Raw genomic sequence first — 26,158 nt, 5'->3', positions numbered from 1 at the left:
ATTCATTTTTTGGCTGGGTGCAGAGCCCCAGCCCACAGAAGGCAGCCTGCCTCCATCCTGCATGCAAATTTAGGGGGCATTTGCCCCCCATGTCTTTCCCCCCATGGTGCGTGCAGCAGTGGAGAGCTGTGCCCTGTCCTTTACCCCTGGAGGAGCCTCCTGCAGCTCTATCACACAACCTGCCCTAGCCTGAGGCCCCACTCACCCCAGCTCCTGCTTCTGCCCCTGCTCCCCTCCCTGCCTCACCATGGGGACCCTGATCTGCCCCCCTCCACCTTTCCCTCCACAGACTTACCTGCTGGGCACTGTATATGTGTGCGTGTGCACGTGTTTGTGTTTGTGTGTCTGTGTTTCTTGCCCTTACTCCCAAGCCACAGGCCCCCCCAGCCCTGTTGCTGCCCCTCATTCCAGACCCACAGTGCCCTGCGTCCTGCCAGGGTGTGCAGGGACCTCCCCCTCCCCAGGCTCCAAGCCCCACATACACATCCACAGCCCCTCACACCTCCACAAATTGCCCCCCACACACATGCACACACCCCCAACTATACAAAATACCTGCATAATTTTGTACAATTTTGAGTTTTTCTAAACATAATTTTGAGTTTTCAGCTGTGCAATTAAAATTGTGATTAATTGCAGCTAATAAAAATATCTCTAATAAGGGTTTTTGGTTTGGGTTGTTTTCCTGTTTCACGGACAAAATAGACAATGGATCTAATATTGCCACAAAAATATTGACCATTCCTCTTTACTGGAAAATTATCAGTTCTGATTGCTCTATGGAGGAACTGTGGATTACGAGCTGATTCAACAAAAGCTCAGTAGCATCTCTTTAAATCCCTTTGAAATCAGAGGCACTTAAATATGTGCTTAAATAATGCGTTTCAGTGTTTCATTGAACAGAAATAGATTCTAACACCAGTTAACAATGTATGTAAGCAGTGTGTTTAGATCAGGTTAACATTGATATTAAGATAACTTTTAGTTTAAAATTGTTAAACTAAACATAAAAACTCCCATAGAAAGCCTTAGAAAGTCCTTTCCTAATATAGAGTGTAAAATACCTTAAAAGTAATTCTTGTCAACAATTACAAATGGCTTTCATTTTATAAAAATAAAATTTATATTGCATGGTTTGAAATCAAAGCCCTTTCTACATGTTTTCTGTAATCTGACCATTATTCTGCAGAGATGATTAATGATATAACTGTTTAACTCTTGGCAAACTGAAACATAGAGGCTTAGACCCTAATTCTGCAATGAGTTGTACAGTAGTGGACTCCTGAATCTGCAACGCTTACTGCAAGGCCAAGGCCAATTGCCTAAGATCATGCCATGAGATGATGAAAGAGTTAAGAATTAAACCTCAGAGATGGACTCTTAGACTCAAAGTATTGCATGCAGTACTCGCTTTGTTTATATTAAACATTTTCTATATATGGCAGGCATTCCTGTTACTGCTTCCACTGTTTCTGGGTAGGAGTGTCTAGCAGTGGTAGGCTTAAATGTGTTGTTTCTTTCATAGTAAAGGTTTAAAATAGTTTTTATTTTAAATGTGATAATTACGTAAATATTGGCATATTGACTAATTCACATTGCACCTGTAAGTGAACAGTATCTCCAAATTGTCCTAGTGTTTAGGACAGAATTATCTTTAAGTATTGCAAATTAACAAATTTTATTATTTGATTATTTTTGCAGTTACTGGCTGGTGTAAGTCCCAAACCTCGAAATATTTTCACACATGCTTAATTTTAACTACACAAGTTGTCCCATTACACTCCAAGTTTTTGGGGTTTTGGTTGGTTTTTTGTGGGGGAGGGAGGTTGTTTGTTGTTTGTTTCGACTTTCAGAGTCCCCAAAAGAATTAGTATTGGGTGCTGTGTGAATGATTGGGGTTCTTTTTCAACATCTGAATTGAAAAATTGGGGGAGTGGGGAAGAAGTTCTAAACCAGCTGAATTCTGAATTTAATTTTTTGTTTTGTTTTTGTTCCTTGAATACAAATCAGATAAAATTGCTTTTTATGTTGAACAAAACATTTCGTTTTTAGGAACTTGTAAGAAAAAGAAACAGGGCTAAGTTCACTAAACTTTGAGAGGACAAGACAATAGTGAAAGTGCATTCTACCTTTTAGCTAATTAAAAACAGTTAAAACAATTCCCTCTTCTGGTTTTGGAATACTTGAAACCACGTTTCCTATCATACAAGAGAATATCCGGAATAGCATGCCACTGGTTCTCTATCTGGTTTGACTCAAGTCACCACTTGTCTTTTAAGTGCAGAAAAATAATAGAGCAGTGATTCTCAACCAGCATGCCATGGCACCCTGGGGTGCCTTAAGATCCTTTCAAGGATGGCATGGCTCAGTATAATCAAAGCTCCCCACCACTTGGCATGGCATGGCGTGGCATGGATGAAGCTCCCTGAAATCAAATGATCCAAAGCCTGATCCAGTAGCTCCAATGGTCAGATCAAGTCCATAGGCTGTAGTTTGCCAACCCTTGCTCGACACTCTTCTAAGCTTGACCTCTCTCTCATTTCCTCCTGTTGGAGCAGTATCTCCTTTACTTAGTTCTTCCATAGTTAAATGCTCACTGAACCACAGAAAGGAAAGGGGTAGAATGAGGGTGCAGACAGATGTGCTGCTCCTGCTATAACTCATGGCACTTCACTGGAAGAGCCATGAATTACAGGAATCCCCCACACCCAACAGACATTCCCTGTTGGGGTTCAGGGGTTGGGGGATTGAGCTGCAGTTTAGAGTAGCTTCAGGTCTGCAGCTGCTCTCCCCTAACCCCATCTTTTTCCCTCCCAGCCCCGGCACCATCTTCAGAATGGGGGGTGGGGGAAAGAATCAGAGGGAGCTCATTCTGGGGGGTGCCAGCAGGTGTTGGAGGGTGGGCTTTGTGGATTGGAGCCCCCCTGAGGTGGGTGGGCTCCAATCCACCAATCTCATCCTCCAGTGCCAGCTGGGCAACCCCAGAATGAGTTTCCCTCACTCCCTTCCCCTCCTCCCAGTCTGAGCTCGGAGCTGGGAGCAGGGCTGGGCTGTGTCAGACCAGCTCTACTCCTGGCGCGGACTGACACAAGTTAATTAAGGTGCTCCACTTTAGAGCATCTTCATCTGAACCCTCTTGTAATGAGTGTCAGATTGTCTCAGGGCAGCCTCTTTTAAAGTGCTCTGCAGCCATGCCCTTCTGTCAGGGCACCACTGTAGAGTGCTTTCAGTGGCCAGTCGTGCAACAAAATCTAACTTGTGTCAGCACCCTGAGTGTCCTCTAGTGTGATGATTACAGCAGTTGCTTCAAGGTATGATGCATGGATTCCCATGGCACTTGTGCTTATTTATACAAAGTAGAGAGGAGTCGGAGGTAGAGGCTGAGAGCATTCCTGGAGTTTGGTGATTGCTCTCACTCCTGCAAGATGCAAGGATGTGTGTTTGTCACAAATCCAACTCTCAGGGGCCCTTAGAGCCCCAAGTTTGTCCCAACTGTGCTCCTGCTCGTCTCAAGGAACAGGCTGAGGTTGCTCTGAGGTAGCTCCCTATCCCAGAAAGCCTCAGCTCCACTGCTTTTATACCAGATCCTACAGCTGCAGTCAGGCAAACTCTGCCAGCCCCAGATGGCCACCCCGTTGGATTATGAAATAATAATCTAAGTGGGAAGGACTAGCCCAGAATATCACTCGCCCAGAAATTATTCTTTCTGCAGGCAATCAGTAAAGACCCCAACAACACAAAGATTTATGAAGTAGAAGAAAAGAATTATACAAGCAAAACTGACTGGAGGTTTGGAGACAGAAGGGCAAACCAAGAAAAGTTCCTTACCCTCTCATCTCTCTACACCTTAGCCTTCCTGAGAGTCTTGCCCCATCATCAGAAAGCAACCTTCCTGCTGATTTTCTGCGAGCCCTGGTCAGTGGGGTTTCTCTCATTTTTCTTCTCCCACAGCTAACTGCCAAAATCCTTCCAACAAGACCCTCCCTCCTCCCCCCATATTCTCAACATTTATCAGAACTCTCTAGAAAATTCTGATAACTTCACCTAAAATCCTTTGGCTGGACAGGCCATTCCTCTCAGCTGTCTTTGCTATCTATGCTTTAGGGCCCAGCCACTTCTGCCTGTGTCTGGGAGTGGCAATTCTTCTTGCCCTGGAGCCATAATAGCAATAGAGTTTAGCAATTCTGCCCACTCCCTTTCCTTGATTAACTTGTATCCAAAACCATAAAGATATATATAGACAGCATAACTTAACCTATACAATGATGGCAGTAACATAAATGGATACAGGATAACACTGGTTTTCCAACGAGACCATACATATCAGTACAACAGAACACAAGAAAACATTCAAAGCATGCTGTGAACCCCCAAAATGCAACAGGATTCATGACACTGTTCAGATTTCATCAGCCAGAGAAGGAAATGGTACTAGGGCTCTCATAGGCTGAGTGAGAGCTCTAAAAATTTGACTATTAGATGAAAAGATGATAGCAGAGGCACTATGTTTTTAAGCAACGAAAAGTATAAAATTATTTCATCCATAAATACTGGTTTCGCTTACTTTATGCTGTACATGCGTTCCTGGAAAATGGCACATAACTCAAATTTGCATAAAGGTGACCCACTTTACAATGTAACAAATAGGGATACATTCCAAGACCTTGACTGTACTGACCCCCAGGCCCATTTCTACCACTTTTACAAGGTAATTTTGGTACTCGCCAACAGTTGACAGTATATACAAGCACAGGGTGGTGGTGAATGTTCCCGTAAGTTGGGGACAGCAACTACAGAAACACGTGTTGCAGGCAATGAGTGAGGAGCACAGATCCACACAGGAGACTATGTTTTGGTGCATGTCACTCCCACAATGCACTGCACAAAGCAGCTGACTCTGGACTTCTACCACACCAAATGCATAAGAGTGAATTTACTCACATATAACAAAATTTTGGTATAAAAAGTGTCCTTGCATAAGAGTGAATTCATACATACAGAACCCGCATGAAGCGAGGGAAACCTGTATCCCATTTTTCAGCCAATTTACTGTTGAACATAAAAAAGTCACTCTGGTCTACTTCACAGTACAAGTCACCTTGTCTTTCAATAATTTGTGTGGTATTATTTCCCCCTCTGAGAACCCCCATCTTACTCACCTGCAACATATTGAACTACAGTGACTCTCTCCCAGTGAAATTTTAATTGAATTCGTCCTTTCCCTCTTTAATTAAATTGGAAATGGAAAGGAGATCCTTCTCTCATCTTGAAAGAAATTAGCATACATTAATAGAAATCGTTTTAAGCCAAAAAGTGGCATGGATTAGCATCTTATTTACTGTTCTGAAAATAATGATAATATATGTTGGTCCAGAATGTTCTCTGCCTTTTAATTTTATTTTCTAATAGATGATATAATTTGAGTTTTCTTAAAGTTACTTGTGCTTCAAAAATGCTACACTTAGATGTTATCACTTGAGTATGATTTATTAAAGTGCAGTTAGTAAGATACCTGATAATATCACTGCATCATCCATGTGTAATGCTGCCCTGCAAAATACTTACCAGCTGAATGCAGGCTAGCAGGAACTTGTCCACTATATAAGGGTAGGGCCATTGGCAAAGAGTCTTTTGGCAGCTGGTTTATGGGTGGTTATTCTGGACACTGTCATAAAGCTACCATGCACACAACTTGTAAAACATTGGATAAAAATAAACTACTTTCTGTGTATTAGTATTATGCAAAATATCCTTCCATTTCTTATAGAGGACTGTAATACACAGTCTAGTAGTGACACTCAGGTATTGGGAATAGAAGTACAGACTGTTGGTATGTGGCAGGAGGGTGTGATTCTCCAGAGCAATGCCTCAACATGTTCAGAGAAGTATGAGGGAAAGGGGTTACTCAACCTCAAAGAGGCCAAGCGATTCTGTCATGGATATCATATCACTGTTGCACACATCTATAGATGTTTTCTGATCTTGATATGCCAGGTTTACCGTGTCAAGATCGGCATTTCATGTTCTCTAAAAGGAAACTCAGAGCATGCTAAGAAAATGGTGGTGGGGCACTTTGAACTAAAGCACATAGAACATGTTTTATTTCAAAATGCACTGCCACCATTTTCTCAGCACAGAGATGCCCTGCACTGCTGATATATGTGACGTGCAAGGCTGCCAGAGTGCATCAATTTACATGCTCAACAGACTTGATTAATCAAGTCTGCTCCAATCCACTGGAAATCCAATGCATGGTCTCTGCATGTGTGTAAGTGCCCTTATTCAGGTGGCTTCCAAGTTGCACTGGTACTCCTCTGCCAGTAGATGGCTGGTGAAAGCACACATCCTGTCCAGCTTGTTAAAGAATGATCCACAATAACCTTACAGCTGCATACCATAATGTCCTAGGAAAAAAAAATAGCACATTTTATCCTGCAGGCTTTGGTGGGACTTGAAGCAGAACAGGTGTGTTGTATATCTGTAGGGTCCCAGGACAAGTGCAACATCTATTTACAGCCAAAGAGAAATATCTAAGAGATAGATGCAAGATTCCTTTGATGGTATGTTTTATTGGACCAACATTAAACAAGCTTTCAGATGCAGCTTCTCTTTCTTTCCTTAGGTTTGAGGAAGAAGGAGATACAGCCAAAGCTAAATATTAGTTAGAAGGATTACTTTTGTTACAGATTACTTTAATGCAAGTAATTATTTTAACACATATTTAGCTTAGTCTGAATCTACTTATTTCCCAGACATGAGGAAAGGTATTTTGTGCCAGAAAGTTTATCTAACATCTCTCCAGCTAGAATTTTGGTCAAATAAAAGATATTATCAAATCTTTTTTCTTTCATTTGCTCTGGACAGTCGTGGCTACAACATTACAACCCAGCTTCACCATGAGAAATATTAATTTGTTTCTATTTGATACTCTTAAGTCACTGCATCTTTAAAAAATGAATGGTATCTATGCTGTTCTCTTTCATGGATGAGTGATGTTCCTGATCACCTAATACTTTCATTTCACACTTTCCTTAAAAAAAACCCCAAAACTATTTCTTAGTAGCAGGAAGAGAGACATCCTCCACTATGTTAGTTCTGAGAACCTTCTCCTGACAATATATTTGTCTACAATAGGGTTGGAAAGTAGGCCTGTGTGAATAGAGAAGTATTTGAATCAGATTTCAATTTGGCCAATTTGGAGGACAGTGATTCAGTTCGGAGATTAGGATCACTGTTCCAAATAGATTCAGCCAAATCAGCTTTGGAAGATTCAGTGCTGATTTGGAGAGATTCGGTGATTTGTATCAGCCAGGGAGAGGCAGGCATAGCTGGGTAGCTGCAGGTTCTCCCACAGGTCCTCCAGCTATGCCTGCCTCTCCTTGGGCAGGGGGAACTGCAGGAGAAGCCCCCATGGCTGTCCTGCCTGGCCCCATCTCCACCCAGCCCCAGCCTAGTCCCAGCACTTTAAAAAAAAAAGAAAAAAAAAAAGAAAAAAAAAAAAGCAAGCCCTGCACTCACAGGATGCAGCAGCAGTGACTGGGGCCTCTGGGTGCTTGTGGCAGAGCTCCCCCATTATTAAACATGGGGCAGTGGGGGGCCGCAGGGATTGCCCCCCTCCCCTGGCACCTGCTCAGCAACTTCCCCATGGCGTGGGTGCAGCACAGCTTGGCAGGGTACCATGTACTGCCTGGGAGCTGGGGCCACTGGGGCTGAGTGGTGCTGGGATCCAGCTGACGCATGGAGCCACCCCAGCTCCCAAAAAGCATGCAGCACTCTGCTGAGCTGCACTACACCCATGCCATGGGGCAGCTGCTGTGCAGGTACCAGGCAGAGGAGAGCAATTCCTGCTGCCCCCCACTGCCATGTACTGTGTGTAAGGGAGGGGCTCTGCCACGAGCACCCAGAGGGCCCAATCGCCACTGCTGCAGCCAGTGAGTGCAGGGCAGGGATCACTCCACTCCCCCCGCCACTTGGCATTCATGTGGCAGCTGTCACGTCTGCCGCTGCTGCGCCCTGACAACAGCCCTTAAGGGTGGGGAGGATTGGGCATGGCCCCAAAGTGGTGAGGGCAAGGGTGGGGGGAGCGGGCCTGTTTGCCCCTTCCCCAACCAGATGAGAACTGGGGGTAGGGCCAAACACGGGACTCCATCTCTGCCCACCATGATGGTGGTGAGCACGCCACTGCTGCCCAACCACCACTGGGCCCCGACAAATGCCAGCAGGGGGGGCACGGTGACAGTGCCCCACTGCCACTGGGCTATGCCAACAGCTTGGAGGGAGGGAGGCAGGGGACCAGGGTGGGGTGGCAAGTGGATGCAAGCCGGGCAGACCTGGAGCGGGGGGGTGGATGGAAGCAGTGGGGGAAGAGGGGAACAAGTCCAAACCTGAAGGGGAGATAGGGTGGGAATGGGCCCAGACTATGGGGGGAGGGGAGGAATGATGGGGGAGCAGGTCCAGACCCAAAATGGGGGGGGAAGGGGGGCAGATACGGGCCTGTGTCCAGGCCCCTGCTCCATCATTCTAGACAGGCAGTTGGCGAGTATATTTATAAACACACACACACACACACACACAGAGGTTTTTATTGTTATCTCTCTATATATATATAATATAGCGAGAGAGAGACACAAATAATCTCTCTCCCCTGAATCAGCCACGTCAAGTATGGAAACAGTTAGGAAGCAGAATATTTTTGCCAGTAGTGGTTGTTATAACTCTGAAAGTTATTTATTTATAAATATATAACCTTTATAAATGTGACCTTATTAAAGCTCTAAATAATCTTTAGAGTCCTCTGTACATGCATTTTCTATAACAACCACTTAGGAGAGTGATATTTAGGAGAGAGATACTTGTCTCCATAGATTCTCTGCATGTTATGAAGCCTCATGGTAACACATTTTTTTGGTTTAAATTTAAGGCAGAAGCAAAATGCTCATATCAATATGGTGTTCTCCTTTTCTCTCCAACAGCTAACCATGGTTGGAAATTTTAGTACCTCCAGCCATCTTGCATTTGGCATATGTTCAGTGATAACTGTTCCAGATAACTGTGTAGCTTGTTTAGCTTTCCCATAATATCATGGTGATGGACAGCCAAAATCCATCAGTCAAAGGATCTAATAAACAATTGAAAGTTGACTTGGTACTCTTTCTTAAGCATTTAAATAGAAAGTAAAGGCTTGAAGACAAATCAGTATGATATTTCATGCTTTCCCCCTGCCAGGGCCAGGTTCTAGCTAGCCATTGTATGGGTACAAGAGATGGGAGGTGTACAGAATTCTGTTCTACTTTGGAAGGGGAGCCTAATATTACCCTGGAGAACACAGTGCCTCCCACAGGAAACAGGAGCTTTAAAGAATGCAAGGAAGGAGCAGTGTGAGGGTAAGGACTTGTTTGTGGTGCAGGTTAGCTTTTATGTAATTCCTCCTTGTGGTCATCTTTCTTATAAGCATAAGGACATAAGAAGTACCATACTGGATTTTTCCAGTGGTCCATCTAGCCCAGTATTCTGTCTCCAGCAATGGCAGAAATGGATGTTTTAGAGGAAGAACATTGAACCGGATATATCTGGAATGATCTACTCCCTATTCAGTACCATCCCTGGCATCCACAATTACTGATTCAGAGATACCAGAGGAAACATCTCTAGCCATTCTGTTCAACAGATATTAATAGATTATCATCCATGAATTTGTCTGGTCCCTTTTTTAACTTGGCTATGTTATCTGCCTCTCCCACCTCCTGTGGCAGTGATTTCCACAAGTTAACAATGTATTGCATGAAATACTTTCACTTATTACTTTTAAACCTGTCTCCTACTAATTTCAGTGGGTTCCCCCTAGTTCTAGTATTCTGGGACTTGGTGAACAGCAGTTCCCTTTTCACTTGATCCACACCCTTCATGATTTTCTAGACCAGAGGTGCTCAACTTCCAGTTCATGCAGCCATGGCATCCAGCCCCCATGGATCAGAAAATTTGGCAGTGAGAGAGTGGTAGAAGCTCCGCATGGTCAGATCCAGTCCTGCCAGGGCCATTGCCAGTCATGCAGCAGGATCAGGGCCGGGCCCCACCCCTCCCACATGTCTGGGTTAGGCCAGGCTGCTCCTTCTCTTCCCTCCACCATGCGTCTGGATCGGGGTCACTCTACCCGCCCCCCACCCCTCCCACACACACACACGCCCAGAGCTCAGAGCCACTCTGCCCTCCCACTCTTATCCTCCCCCACCATGCATCTGGATCTGGGCTGGGCTGCTCTTCCCCTCCCCGCACTGACAGATGGATTATCACCCCCTGCTGCACACCCCACGCTTGGCCAGATTGAGCCCGCATTATGCTCAAATAACCTGTACTAAGTTGCTCAAATAACCTGTACCTTTTTCAGTTCTAATACATCCTTTTTGAGATGTGGATACCAGAACTGTGCGCTGTATTCAAGATGTGGGTGAACTATGGATTTCTAGAGTGGTATGATGTTGTTCTCTGTTTTGTTTTCAATGCCCTTCTTAATGATGCCCATTGATTTTTTTGGTCACTGCTGCATGTTGAACTGTATTTTTGTAGTTGAGGCTATTTTTCCCCATGTGCATTACCTTGCACTTATCAACATCAAAGTCCATCTGCCATTTTTTTGCCCCCTCACTCACCTTGGTGAGATTTTTCTCTACAGCTTCTCTTTCTCAGTTTGGCATTTGACTACCCAAAATAATTTGGTATCATTTGCAAACTTGGAAATTTCACTGTGTATCCCCATTTTCAGATAATTGGTGAAAATGTTGAACAAAATGGATCCATGTGGGACTCCATTTTTTCTGTCCTTAAAGAATCTCCCTCCATCCCTGAAAGTGAAAGTTTAGATCTGCCTTTTGTTTCCTATCTTTTAACCAGCTCTCAGTCCACTACAGAACCTTCCCTCCAATGCTGTGGCGACTCAGACTTTTAAAAGGTGTGGTACCTTGTTGAAAGCTTTTTGAAAGTCCAAATATATTATGTCAACTGGATCTGCCTTGTCCATGTGCTCCTTTTCACACTCATAGAAATCCAGCAGACTAATGAGCCAAGATTTCCCTTTACAAAACGCATGGTGACTCTTCCATAGCAGATCACATGTGTCCATGTGGCTGCTGATTTTATACTTTGTTATGAAATCTACCAACTTTCCAGGGTTGGAAGTGAGGTTCATTGGCTATAGTTCTCAGGAGCATCTCTGGAGCCCCTTTTAAAGATGGGTGTTATGCTGCCAACTTTCAGATAAATGACATCTGGTCCTAGTAACTTATTAGTATTTATCTTAATAGGCAAGTGGGCCAGAGTCCTTTCTCAGTTATGCCAGTGTAAATATGGAAGAACTGTTCAGCTCACAGAGATTGGCTGGCTGTCAAGGGTTGCACTTTGTTACCCTAGATATTGAAGCCCAGCTGAGTTTCAACACTTCTTTATGATTTGCAGTAGCTAGTTGCCAGCAGCTGGCTTGTCTTGAATGTTGTGATATACTCTGCGCTGTTTCAGTTGTTCTGTATGTGACTTTTTAGAATATCTAGTTGTATGGCATAGGTAAGCATCACAGAAATTTTGCTTGTTTACTTTTAGTATAGGTACTGATCTGTCCTTTAGACTATGCAAATGACTATTCAAATTGTCAACTGGCGAGTTTGGTGTTTTCCATTGCTTGGCAATGTAATATGCACACAGTGAATTGGAGAGTTGTAATTCACTGTCTGCTACTGACTTGCACCATTTCATGGAGATTACACATGCACGTTGCTCTCAGCTGTGTTTTGAGTTAAGCGAATATCTTATTTCTACCACAGCTGACACACAGCGCTTGAAAAGTGCAGTCCTCATTAGTAGTGGTTCTTGCTGAATTTTGCTTATCAGGTAGGTCTCAAATGTTTTTATTTCCAAACTGCTTTACAAGAATGAAAAGAACAAACTCCCTGTCTTTGGCAGAGAATATATGTGCAGAATAATTTTTTCTTACCCAAGTGAGAATTGTCCTTACAATTTCTCTAGTAATGTTTAGCGTGCCTTTCCTCCAGTTTCTGTGGGCTGCTGAATATTTTGGAGGTTGGTGTTCTTACTTAATTTTGGGTTATAAAGTCAGTATGCAGTGTTCTTTTCCTAAACTATCCTATTTCAACGTGTAACCTTATAAACAGCTTTACAATAACTGCTTGCTTCCAAGGTAGATAAATCTGTGAATTTTGAAAGTAATAGCACATGTTCAGATTTAATTGGGATTATGAAAAAAGGCACATTTTAATGTAAACATAAAAAATGCTAATTTATACAATGTATTCTGTGTGTGGTAGAAATAAATTTACATTTAGAAATAAGATGCATGTTTAAGTTTTGCCATGCATTAAGCTACATAATGTAACAGCTTGTGAATGACTTATCTTAGTAGTTAGCTCTAAAATAACATTTTTCTTAATTTTTAAAAAGTTCTTTTAAAGAAATTGCATTGAAAAATACCAATTAAAAGAATTTTTGTCAGTTCTTCATTTGAAAAAGTAAGGTTTTAATTTGGCTTAACATCTCTCTAATTGAAAATCTTTACATTTTATAAATACAGCATACTTGTAGAATTGGTTCTATTTTTGTCCTGCACTTTGGTTCCTTAAAGATCATCCTAAAACCTCTGCAACCCAAATTACCATTTTGCATCTCATATATTATCTTTTTTGCTTCAAACATTAATTTGTATTTTCTTTTCTTACAACTGCATATTTATTCAACTTGGTTTAAAATTGCATCATATACCACCAAAATACTCTATAATTTCTCTGTAACAAAATGGGTCACATTCTACTAATGAACTGCTCAGTATGAGCATCTGCTTGAAGATGAAAATAATTGTTTCCAGATGTTATACATTTCAAGAAAGGACATTTACTTTAAACTGCACTATCAAATCAAAAGTTAGACTTTTTCATCCAAGATAAATAGTCATCTGGCATAAATCAGCATAGTTTCATTGAAGTCAGACTTTAAGTAGGTAGCTGTGCATCTGTTTTGAAGTCAAAGGATATACATCAACTTCTATTAGCTTTAGAACAAATTGTAAAGATTAGTATAAGTTGATGATAAAATCTTTTGGTGCCAAATTCCTCCTTCCCTGCATTGAATAACAAGTAGAACTATTTAAATCAATATAGGACCACAGGAAGATTAAGGCATATTCACTGCAGGAAATCACTGTGCAAAATCTTGAATATGTAGGGGAATGTGGCATACTGCTTTCTAAGGTTGGATGGTGCATGCTTGTGGCAGTAGATGGGTTTCTGCTACAAGAATTGCTTCATTTATTCAGCAGTGTTTCTGCTGAATACTATAGCAGGAACCCTATAGCAGGCCCTCTGTAGCAGGAACATCAAATTGAGTCAAACCAAAAAGGAAAAGGTTATTTCTATTCATGAAGAATGGAGTCTGCTAAGTGATGTTTTAAGATGAGAACCTCAGCAATTTCATTCTTACCATTTTTTCCATGGCACTACTTGTTAGCAGCAAGTTTGAAAGAAGAAAGCAGCCTTTTGCTTGTGTTGCATTCAATATGGAAATTAGCAGTTGTGATACTAAAGCTGCTCCAGATTGGGATGCTATACACCTGTGAACAATGATTCTTTACAGGTTGCTGAAGATATACTCCTTTATTCTTGCTTTTCAGGAAGACTGAAAAGCTAACATCATTTATAAGGGTAGCTTTTATAATATATGACATTTCTAGATCTCTGCTTTGTAAACACAACTTTCTGGTGTGAGGAGCAGTCACTTAGTATAATTATATTTGATGATTGTTGGAACAAGGTTTCTGACTAGAAAGACAATTGCATTTAGCCCCCAAAAATAATTGAACATCAGACAGAGATACAGTGCTCTGAGAGCTGCATAGGCAGAGGCATAAAGCACAATTCTTGTTCTGAAAGTACACTTTTACTTCTAGGATTATCAGTCTGACATCTACCTTGAGAGCTGGGTCAATCCACAGAAGTTGAGATGCTCTTTCATAAATAAATACAGTTAGCTACATATGATCTTTTTTTTGTTTGTTTCTCTTTAATATTTTGGGAGGGTGGACCATTTATGAACTTGGAAATCTAGTAGCTTTTCCTTTATCTTTCTTTGGTGCTCATTGAATTCCGATGCCCAGCAGAATCCATGAGGCTGCTTTTCTGTTTATTTTCCTGTCTGTGTCCAGATACCATTGACAGCGTCAGCAGGAAATGGGCAAAGTGCTGGGAACAGTGGGTGGTTTAGCTAATTGCTGTGGGAGTGCAGATGGGAGTCAATTACTATTTTAAATCTGGACAATATTTCCCTCCAGATTTAAACAGTTTAGATATGGATTCTGTCTGGGTTTCAAATAAACAGTGATCAGAAGTTTTAAAATTAATCTTTGCTTGTTTTGCTTTTTCAAAATGCTTCCTTGGTTCTGTGCCATAATGTAAGTACTTAGTCTGCCCACCAGTATGAGATGCAGATTCTGATCTCAGTAACATCAGTGCACATCCAGAGTAACTACATCATCATCACTGAAGTTACTCCTGATTTACATCATATAGCAGAGACCAGCCTTTCTTTAGTAACCCATTTCAAATTTTCACAAGGACTTATGTAACTTAGGCACCTCAGTTCTATTCTAAAAGTGGTTTAAACATTAATATGCCTAAATGCCCTTGACTTTCCATGAGATTCAGGCTGATTAAACATATGTATCACTTTCACAAATGGAATAGAGGTGCTAGAACACTTCTGGGGGGGGGGGTTGTGGGGGCGTTTCTTAATGATAACTATGTATTATCTTTTTGAAGTCTTTGATCTTGGCTTTCTTGAGACCAGTAGTTGAAGGGTATGAGGAGAATACAGAGAAACACATTCCAGTTTCAGTGATAGCAGATTGATACAAGGTTCTTTGTCCAAAACTTGTCATTTTCTGCCATCAATTTCTAGTACTTCTAAAAGTACACTGAGGTCATCTAAGCACAAATTATGGCCAAATGTTTTTTTTGTTTACATGGATTGGTTTGGACAGCATTGTCTCCTGTGCTTAATGTAGTTAAGTCTCAGCACTTTCCATTCAATACTCCTCACTTAGACAGGGTGCATGCTTTTGAGAAATCAACTGGTACTCCACTGTGCAAAGAAGAATTACAGGTGATTTCAGCATGGTAGAAAAGATTTGCTTATCATGATCAGGCAATGGAAGGAGATTTTAGGTATTTCCTAGGTTGCCATGTTGTGGAATATACTTGGCTAAATAACTTTATAAAATGTAATCTAAATATAAATTATTGTAATATTGAAATCTAGTTCTTTCTTGGTGAGGATTGTGGAATTCAGACTCTTGCCCATGGGACTATAAAAAACTGTGTGAAAAGATTTTATTTGGTACACTGTTTTCTACTGTGCCATGTGAATATTTGTGAAATATTATGTATGCTTGTGTTCATTCAGTTTCCACAGAGTCTTCCAGCTAGTGACTTGCCCACAAAATAGCTCAGGCACAAACATGCTAAAAAAAATGTTCTTTAGTAATTTGCAAGGAAGAACACTTAGGAAAAATAGCTGCAAAAATCAGTGACACATAGTTGGAAAAGGGTAGCAAAAGTTATTCTATTCTAAGTCTTCCACTCAGTCTCCTGGGTATTTTTTTTCCTTTTGCCGATAGTAAAAACAATTCCTTTTCAGCTGTTTTCAGCCGAATAGAGCCTTCTGGTGAACTTCAAAAAGTTTTCACTCAAATATGGTATAATTCTTTCAATTCCACAAAAACATGTATAGCAGCTACATTTCCCAACTGTAATAAATACTTATGTTGAATGCGTCTGCAGTGCCATGCAATTTTTGCCGAATAAACAGTGGGGGCACGTGGCTATAAAATGAGGTTTAGAATCATCTTGTATTTGTAGAGAAGGCATAAACTTTGGGTAGAGACCTTCTGTACTTACTTATCAATGAAGAATCTAGTGTGCTGTACATATTCATATAAATCATGATTACTGTGTGTCGGTTGAGGGGAACTCTCCTGTTCTTTCAGGAGCTGCTAAGCCGAACATCACTAGAGACTCAGAAACTAGATCTAATGGGAGAAGTTTCGGACCTGAAGATAAAGCTGGCTGGTATGGAGAAGGAACAGAGTGACTATGAAGAGAAGCAGAACAAGGCTGAGGTGAGTCTCCTTGCTGACCTTTTGATGCTTAGTCACTTGTGTACATTCAGCTTCTACAGGCTTACTATCATTTGGAGAAATATCAGGGCTGAACTGAGTGTGCCACAGTAGCTTTCCAGTTAAGGTATTCTTTGTGTATCTTCGGTACTGCAAATCACTAGCAAATATGAATGCATCTTCTTCAGTCTCTTGTTTTTCTTTTTCTATGTACAAACTTCCAAAGTTACAGGGCAGCTTTAGTCAGATACAGAGAATCTTTTCTGGAAGGATGTAGTAAAACAGGAAATAACTGAGCCTTTCCCTTTCCACAGGAGTTGGGGAATGAGAAAAGCAAGCAGTGATATTCAGCTGATTGGGGCTACCAGCCTCTCAGGTGCATCAAAGCCCTTGACTTCAAAGCACTCCTGAGACTGGGGGCACTGATCAGCTGACTGGATTGCTAATTGCTCGTGCAGCAGGCTCCACACTGGCAATAGGGCACAATTGGGATCTAATTGCCAATCTCACTATTGCACCATGTGTAGCATGGCAGAAAGAAATCATGATCATTGGGATCATGGATCCCATTGCATTTTTAACTGAAATCTGTCAGGGGCCTTTATACTTTAAGGTAGAATCATAGAAGAGTAGGACTGGAAAGGACTTCAGGAGATGATCTAGTCCTGTCCCATGCCCTCTGCCCCCATCCCCGACCCTGCTCAAGACAAAATCATCCTTATAAACTATCCTAAACAAGTGTTTGTCTTACCTATTCTTAAAACTTCATGTATTCTTAAAATCTCATGAACAACCCCCTCATAATTACCAGGCACAAATCCTTAAAATGCTGAAGTAGCATTAGAGCGATGTTATAGCCGTGATGGTCCAGGAATTATGTGAGAGGCAGGGTTTTCTTACAGTGATATATTTGACTGTACCAATTACATGGTTGGGAAAGAGCTAGACAAGCTTTCAAATGCAAGACATTCTTCGTGTATGAAGAGTAAAAGCCAACACAGCATAGTGAAAGCCAGCACAGCACAGCACAGTATCATCGGAAGATAAAGGAGAAAAATTCCCAGGAGTAGAAGATAAACAATTAGCAAATGAAATGAAGTTTGATTATTAGAAAATCAAAGCCTGTCAAATGGGTGCTAGGAACACCCTTACTTGCCACAGATAAGTCAGGGTATTATGAAGGTATTTTTGTTCCTAGATGACTAGGACTTGTTCCTAGATGACTTGATAAATATGAAATCCAGGTCATGCTGGGAAGATATCTTCTCCCCATAATATAATGTTTGCAACAAGTTCTCAGTTACATGAGTGTACAAATGTATGTTTACCCAGGCATACCTGTAACATACTGTCTTACTGTTCACTTTTCTGTTGCCCCCTTCCTCCCCCCTTCTTCCCCCACCTCCTCTGCACATGCTTTTGCATCACTCTGCCCAAAGGTTTCTGGCAGTGGTTGAAAGCCAGGAAGATAACAGCATCCCTTCTAACATCTGTGGCCTCCCCAGACTCTTTTGCTCATAAAAATCAGTCTCTTAATTGTAGAAGGCCTAAGCAATCTCCTTCAAGCCTAAGGTCTGAAGAGGCCTGTGCAATCTACTTCACAAGAAACTGTCCAAATCTCTTGCTAAGAGGTATGTGCTCCCAAACATTCAAATCTCCCGTTATCCTCTACCAACATTAAAATATCCTAGTATAATAATTTTTGGGGATTAACACTATTTTGCCCCCTAAAACGTCTGTAATTTAAAAAAAAGAAACCTCCCCTTTTCAGCAAAATCTATTCTGAAGAGAAAAAAATGGCCGTCTCAGACTGTTCCTTGTACTAATGTTTGTAGAGGCACACTTACAGTCCACTTAAGTGCTTCAGGGAGCCACAACTGACAAACTGAGAAAAATCTCTATAACGCAACTAAGGCATGTCAATAACGACACATATCAAGTGAAATTGAAGTTGCAATAGATATTTGGAACAGACTTGCTGTATGGCAGGATGGAAGGGGTGAAGCTGCAGAGGACAGGATAGAAAAAAGTTACCTCCACTAGCTGCTGCTTTGTCTGGGCTGCCCCTTTCCATGCATCAGTGAATTGCTCTGCTTAGAACAGAGTTCATGATTGACAACAGTGAGTGTGATGCCAAAGGGATTTTAAGGGTGCAAACAGAAGTCTCCACTGTAACTCAGAACGCTTTGCAGGAAGTGTTCTGAATTACAACGCTCCCCCAAACCAAACAGAAGTTTTGAAACAACTTCATCTGAACCTTCATGTAATGAGGGTTCAGATTTTTGCCTAATCACCAGCCATTTTTTAAGCTGTCTGCAGCTGTGTGGTTTTGTTTGGTCACAGCTATAGATCGTTTTCTGTGGCAGGATTGGGAAAAAATTATCACTTACATCTGTACCCTGAGTTACCACTACCCAAGAACAAATGCCGACTCGCCCAGAAGCCATACACTAGCTAAGCCATGTTAAGTTGCATGCTAATTATATTGCACATCCAGACTTGTTTCATGCTATTGTAAGGAATAGATTTAAAACAAAAACATATTCAAAAACAATGTATGAAAATTTAACTAAATATGCTTGCAATATATTATGATTCTTGACTGACTTATTTCAGAACAATATTATCTAGTTGACCTCATAGAATTTAACATTAGTTTCCTGGTGTTGGGGCAATATCTGGCAAATTAAGATAGCCTTCCAGAAGTGAATGAGTTTTACCTGTCAAATCCATTTCAGTTTATCATGTGCAATTTGCAGCTGTGGTTTGTGTTTGGTTTTAGTTAGTAACAAAGAGGCCGCTGAGTATCTCTAAGCTTCTTTTCAAGATATTAATTTCATACCAAATGCCACTTGTCCCTGGCTCTCCAAAAGCACGTGCTAAATTGAAAGTGCTATTTTTATCCCTCTAACAGAAGGGCCAAGATAATAGATATTTGTATGCAGACAGACTTTTCTGAGTTTTACAATTTTACTGTTCTTTTCATATAATGACTTCTCTTACAGCAGTGTGATAATCTGAATGTTTCTGAGGCCATCTCTAAAATCTTATCTGAAAAGGTCTTAGTTTTGAAGATCCAGATTGCTTGGCTGTTTTTAGGGGGGGAGGAGGGGGGCTTTTTGGGGTGGGGGAGGGTTAATTTCAACAAGTTGTGATAGAGCTTCAGTATCAAATGACATGTTGCAATTAAGATGCCTGTGCTACGTGAGCACCCAGACACAAGCTAGCCTTCTATTAGGAGGTGGCAGGAACAACTGTTGTGCTCTTCCCCCACCGCCCACTCCCTCTGTGCTCCTGGCATTGTGTATTGTGACTCTGTTCATGAGCTACTTGCTTGATGACAGTCAGTCTGTGTAACATACACAGTGACATGTATTAAGGGTAGTGCAGATCTGCACTCTCTTGAGCTTCATGATGCATAAACGGGTGTAATCGCCAGGGACTTGGTGAAGAGTCTAGAAACAGACCTGCCACTTCTATTACTTTTCTAACCCTGATTGGCAGGACTGTGAGTTGTGTCCCATGTGCAAATTTTCCCCCTACCCTTGCATGGCAGCTGAAGGGAGGAAATGGCTCCTGAAAGGTTTTTTCCCCCAATTTTCATGCCACCATACCTGCATAGTCTTTCCCTTTTCTCTTGCTTTGGATTGATAAAAGCATGGGACTACTACTTGTATCCATGCACTGGTTGGGTAAAGCTGTCCTGTATCTCTTGCCTTACTGAGAATATGTAGGAGTGGAAGTCTCTGAGTCCTTTCCTAGTCCTATTACTTATTAGGGCTGTGCGAAGCTTCGGTCATTGATTTGATTCAGAGGAGATTTGGCCTGATTCGGTGGCCAAATCTCCAAATCTGAATTGAATCAGGAGACCCATTAATCACTCTGAATTGAATCAGATGCCTCCGAATTGATTTGGAGAGATTCAGAGAGATTCGATGATTCGGCCATAGACACAACTTTATATGTTTTTTTTATGTACCTTAAAGTACCAGGCATAGCTCATGAACGCTGCAGTCGTGGGGCAGATGGAGCATCCCACAGGACCATGGGGGGGGGGGCCCAGGTGGCTTGGTGGTAGACCCAGAAGTGGACCAGAAGTACTTCCGGTCCACTACTGGGTCTGCTGCGAAGCACGCAAGGGACCCCTTCCTCCCACCCCCAGTTCGGCGACTGGTGTCTCCTGGGTCTGGGGGGGCAACCTGCAGCCAATCTCTGAGCTGGGGAGATGTGGAGGGGTCCCCCACATGCTCAGTGGTGAACCCAGAAGTGGACCGGAAATACTCTATCCGCTCCATCCTCCCCACCATCTCAGCATTCACAAGCTGCACCTGGTAGCTCAAGGTACATGGGAAAAACATATAAAGCTGTGTCTATAGCTGATTTGCTGATTCTCTGAATCAGAATTGAACCTTCAGTTTCAGATTTGGCCGAATCAAATCGGGACAGTGATCCAAATCAGTGAATTGAATCGCTGTCCCCTGAATTAGGCTGAATCCAAATCCGAATCGAATACTGCCCTCTTTTCATGCCCCTATTGCTTATGTGTTTGGCCCTGACTTTTTTCTGCAGAGTCTCCTGTGATAAGAAAAAAGATTTAAACAGTAACAGTGACAGTAAATCTAATCTGTGTCACTTTTTTAATGCTAGGTAGGAAAAGTTACATTCGAGATACAAAGTTTCCCCAGGGACTTGAATCCCTGCCAGACATACAGGTAAAGCTGCAGTGTGATCTCATGCATGAGCCACACAATTGTGCTTCCTGCAGCACATGCATGGCACTCCGCCTACATCAGCAGATAGGAAGCTCCTACAACTGGGAGCCTCCTCAGCTCATGGGGCTCCCAGCCTCAGGGGCATATCATGTGGTCCTGTGGCTGGGAGCCCCATCAGCTGATCCAGATTCCCAGCTATAGGAGTGCACCATCAGAACATGGGACTCCCAGCCACAGAGGCTCACCTGGCCACATATTCAATTAATGGTGTGATAGGAACCAGGCTCAGAGTTATTCACATTTTTGTGGAATTACTTTGTGGCTTATTCCTTGGTTTATAATGCTATTAATTACTTTAAAGTGTGAGCAGGTTACAACTTAAGATGCGATTAACTGGTTAAACATGTCTTAAGTGTAGTATGTGACAGAGACCTTAAAGAGGTACTTTTTGTTTGTATCTAGAAATTGATACCAAAATGGAACCTGTTTAGCTTGAGTTTTTCTCTTGCTCTAAGGCAAGTATAGCTAGATTTTTCTGACTGTAAGCCAGAAATCACCCTTCCTCCCCCACCCCATGCCTTTCCCTTCCCTTCTCAGAACAGAGGTAGGAAGGCAGGCACTATAGGACTGTGCCATGTTTATCTCTGTGGTGGCAAGAGAAGAACCCCCTGCAGCTGGTGGCATGTGGAAAGCACCCGCTGCCAAAGCCCTATTTTGCCAGATACCACCAAAACCCCACCTCTGTGAATCAGATCCAATGGCTCCACAAGCCGGATCTGGCATGCAGGCTTTAGGTCTCTGACCCCTGCTCTAAGGCATCTATCAACATGATTCTTTTATGTCTCAGAGGGCTAGTTCTGCTAATGATCACTGTTGCTACAAAGCTTTCTGCCTCCCCTTGGTCTCCATCCAGGCTTTATAAATACATGGGGGTAGAGTGGCAAAAACAAAAAAGTGCATTCAGTGCTTCTGAATGTTCTTGCATTTATTTAGATGTGGGTCTGGTTCCAAACTTTCCAAAAGAATAGGAAAGTTTAGATGTTCTCTTTGGCTCAAGCCAAAGTCTGGATATAACAGTTTCATAGACTTTAACGCTACAAGAGAAGAGGCCTGGCAAAGGGGATGGACAGAAAGATTACAAGAAGCAAAAAGAGCTGAAATGAAATCAATGCTAGTCTTTTCCCTCTAAGAGAAGAACAGGAATCAGCAAAGATAGAGACTACATCTGGAGCTTTTCACTTTCTCTTCTATGGAGCTCTTGTGCCTGCCTTCCAGCCTTTTTACTGTGCTCCAAGAACAGAATCCCACAATGGGAGGCCATGCATGTCTGCTTGCTACCGACTTGCCTCAGGGCAGACCTGATAAATTAGAAATAGTAGGACTCTCCACTTCAGCAAAGAGGCCTCCCACATATCTGCTACTGAACGGTTGCACTGGCCTGAAAAGGATCTGTAACTAGAGAAGCTGGCCAGTCTCTTCTCCGTGTCAGTCCATAAGTACAGACATCTACCTTGCTGCTGCACTTATGCAGCAAATGGTTCTGCAAACTCTCGTGCAGGTTAGTGGTATTCCCCATTCCCTGACAAAGACAGGTAGGATCACAATGGGGATTTTCCAAAGAAATAAGGAAGTTAGGCACCTTACCTTGGTAAATTGTGGACTAAAGTTAGTAACAATCAACAGGGATTTATTGGTACTGTGTTAAATAGCACATGCACACACGACACCAGCCACTTGATGAAACTGTGATATAAAGAAACAAAGTAGGTGTCTCCATAGTATTCAGATTTTATACAAAGCTGGGTGCTTTCCTGATGTTCTGTATTGCAGCATTCTGATAAAATGGCAGCCTTCACCAAAAAGGAACTTCCCTTCACTCCTGCCCTTTGTTGTTGCAAAGTGGCTCTGTATCTATCCAATGTATGGCATCTGTCTTGGTGAGCTGGTACCCAAGTAGGCAGGCTGCAGCCATGACAGTGCAGTAGTCTACAAAAGAACAGGTGTTACAGCTTCCATATGCCAGGGGCCAGTTTCTTTTTCTAAATATCTTAATTTGTTGAGGGTTTTTGGCTCAATTTAGGCTGTAGATATATCATTTATCTACAGCCTAAAACTTCTGCTGGGTGAGGAAGAAACCTGACCAGAGCATATATTTATGTCCTGGTTCAACAAATGACTTAAAGATGTGCTTAAACAGGATGAGCACCTGCTATGCTTAATCTGGTGCTCAACACAGTGAAAATATCAGACCTGTAATTTTTTTTTTAATATCACTTATATCACTTATAGTGATAGTGATTCTTTTTGGAGAATAAAAGGGGGCCTTTGTGTATATTTAAAATTGGCAATGGAGTCCTGTGGAGATGCTTAGGACTTTGGCTGTCTTCAGCATGGAGGTGTCTGTAACATGTATGCCTACACTCTGTAAGTTCTTCACCTGTACAAAAATGTTCTGACTGTTACTGACCATAACTGCAGCTATCTTTGTATTGACTGGACTTCAGAAAAACTCCAGATAAGCATAGAACCTCACCAGAACATCCATGTTTCATAATTGAAAAAATCAAAATCTCTTGAGTGTCTCTAGGTATTTTACTGACAGTTAAATGTCCCATCCATTCAAGGGATGGATCAGGGTCATCAGATTTACTTGATTTAGGAAAAATGCAAATCTGTAATGTATAGGTTTTCAGTAAAAGTTAATGTTGAGAAAAAGGAACCCCAATGTATCACAGTTGCTGGAAAGTCCTTTAGGATTCTGAGCTTTTAGTGCTGATTTGTTCTTAATTTGCTTCCATAACTGAAAATGTTTTCTTTTGTTGCTTATGTCAGGGTAGATCTTCTCCACATGATTGCTTTTGTTTTATGATGTCATTTGGTCTTTTCTGACATATGCTGCTAAACTGTTTCGCATGATCTCTGTGTTAAGATTCTGCCCAATTTTATATGGCTACATTTGTAGTGTAAGGGTTTGTTGTTGTCACGCTTCCTAGTCCCAGATACAGACTGGCCTGCTAGTAAAATGGAGGTTAACTAATTCTATTTTCTGTGTGAATGCCAGTGGTTAAAAATAATGTGGCCACAGACTTATGGTCCTAACTGATCTCTTGGCAACTGTCCGAGTTGATATCATAAGTTAACATAACCAATGTCACTTCAGCAAAAAAAAATGATGCTTGTGAATCCTGTATTCATTCATGTCCCAAAACAGCTTCTACCACTGGTCAAATTTGATAATAATGTTTTCAGTTGTCCTGATATCTGACTTAATCCTGCTGCACAGGATTGCTGAAGATGTTGGCCAAATTCTGATCTCCACTCTGATGTTCATTCTGAAGAATTCTAGTTCATCTATCCTGTTGGTATTTAAACACTAACTCAGTGGACCTTTTCTAGATTTATGGCAATGTATACCTCCATCATGAGGAGAAAATATAGTTTGTTCTTTTCCAGTTTGCCTCTTAACTTCATTGTATTTTTCAATGTCATGACTACAAAGTAATACACTTTACTTCCTGCCCTCATTTCTTCCTTGACCTCTTTTTTTTCTTTTTACCTGTCTTTCTTTCCTGTTTCCAGTCAGTAGTAAACCTGATCAGTGAGCTACAGGAGCAGATGTGTAGACTGCAGCTGGAAATAAATAGTAAAATCCAGGAAAGAAAGTCTCAAGATAGGAAACCTGACCTGACAACTAATGGTCCTCAGCCTAGCACAAGATCAGTGGTAGAGGCCCTCACCCAGAAGAATTGCTCTTGGTGTGATGTATGAGAAGTACCCCTTAGCATGTGTCTGTGCATTGCCTCTTTTCTCCACCAAACTGAGTTCTGTTAATCAGAATAGTGTTTTGAGCAGTAGGCATTAATCTGTGTGGCTTTTTATTACAGTGCTGTGTTAATATACTAACCCTAATAATAAATCAAGGCCAAGTACTGCTCCTGTTCATGCCTTTGTAATCAATACACAAATACCAGAGAAGGAAATACATCCTTCACATTGTAAATGGTATCCATTTCACTTTTAGCTCAAAAGTGTTTTATTATACCTGCTCTGTTCTAGAACAAAGTCTGTATGATTTACAGCAGCATAGTTTCAAGTCTTCAATCATATGTCATGAACTGACATGGGGAATATGGGAGATTATTAATTCCTGAATGTTTGAACTGCTTAACACATTTACAACAATGAAGTTACAGGTAAATATGGTAAGAACATCTAGAAGGTCTCTAAAATAATATTGAACTTACTTTTCTTTCATACTGTTCATTGCATGTATTCTCATTGGATTAAATGACTGGAAAGAACCACAATCAGACACTTCATTTTGCATTTAAAAATAAGGAAATCATGATGCAAAAATCTGTTTATTCCCTGTAGCAAGCACTTATGAGAAGCTTTTTGAAACTGACAGTACAAACATCCACTTTATTTGATCAAAGCCACTGCGCATGTCAGGGTAAAAGCTACTTTGCTTAAGCTGCTTAAGTTGATTGGAGGTGGAATGACATTGGTATTCCCATCCTAAAGCCCATTTTAAGACTTGGTTTTTAGTGGTATTTTGCTTCAGTTTTGTACCTCTAATTACAGCATGGATTCCAAATGATTCTGCAAATAATCCTCTCAGAGTTCTTTATATGTGTTTTCCCATCATTTCTCTTTCATTTTTTTTCTGTCCTACACAGATTTGGTTCTTACTAAGCTTCATTATGTTTAATAGTTTGCCATTGTCAGTATCTGCGAACAGTGAGATGTTACGCTACCATATGAACCACATGTTGAAGCAGCAAGTTCAAAATCATATTGAAAAAATGTATATCTTTGTGTCCAGAAAGCACATCCTAAGAGATATTGTGCTTGTATTCCTTGTCTCATTTGGGATGGCTGCTTAATGCATGGAAACATATATATCGGATTTCTGGATTTAGGTTAAACTTCATCCTCTTCTAGACTTCCATTCAGGGAACCCCAGTTCCACAATGCTAGTCCCAAAGTTAATTGGTACGGTTGATTTCAAGAATGAGCATTAAAGTGACAGTTGTGTTCAAGAAGGGTATGGGAGACATTTAAGAAACAAAACTTAATTGAGGATGGGCAGCTGTGGATAGAACCAGTGACAAAGCTACATCCCTGTTTTGGATGCATTTTGAAAGTGCATTGGGCACCACCATAAAAGGCAAGAAAAGTTGTACTTTAATATGCCAAAATACAGACATTACTAAACATAACATTTAGTGCTTGGAAAATTTACCCAATTTACCCAGTGAGCAATGATTAAAACCCTTTG

At 41.5% G+C, this 26,158-nt stretch overlaps 1 protein-coding gene across 13 annotated transcripts in view; it reads left to right on the top strand.

Annotated features, from left to right (window-relative positions):
* PPFIBP2 (PPFIB scaffold protein 2) overlaps positions 1–26,158 on the top strand; it is a 205,714-nt gene that overhangs the window by 123,201 nt on the left and 56,355 nt on the right. For 8 of the 13 annotated variants that reach the window (XM_090032754.1, XM_090032747.1, XM_090032750.1 and 5 more), the window contains 2 exons: positions 16,037–16,168; positions 24,457–24,639. The exons of 1 other annotated variant lie outside the window; for it this stretch is intronic. In XM_090032754.1, coding sequence (XP_089888880.1) covers positions 16,037–16,168; positions 24,457–24,639 — 315 coding nt within the window. The remainder of the gene's footprint in view (positions 1–16,036; positions 16,169–24,456; positions 24,640–26,158) is intronic. 4 more of the 13 variants (XM_090032752.1, XM_090032751.1, XM_090032757.1 and 1 more) reach the window with 1 other exon arrangement.

Source organism: Crocodylus siamensis, chromosome 2 (assembly GCF_052110815.1).
Source record: "Crocodylus siamensis isolate JL-2025a chromosome 2, ASM5211081v1, whole genome shotgun sequence".
Lineage (NCBI taxonomy): Eukaryota > Metazoa > Chordata > Crocodylia > Crocodylidae > Crocodylus > Crocodylus siamensis.
The sequence above is the reverse complement of the archived record's forward strand: the minus strand, read 5'-3'. Positions and strand labels throughout refer to the sequence as shown.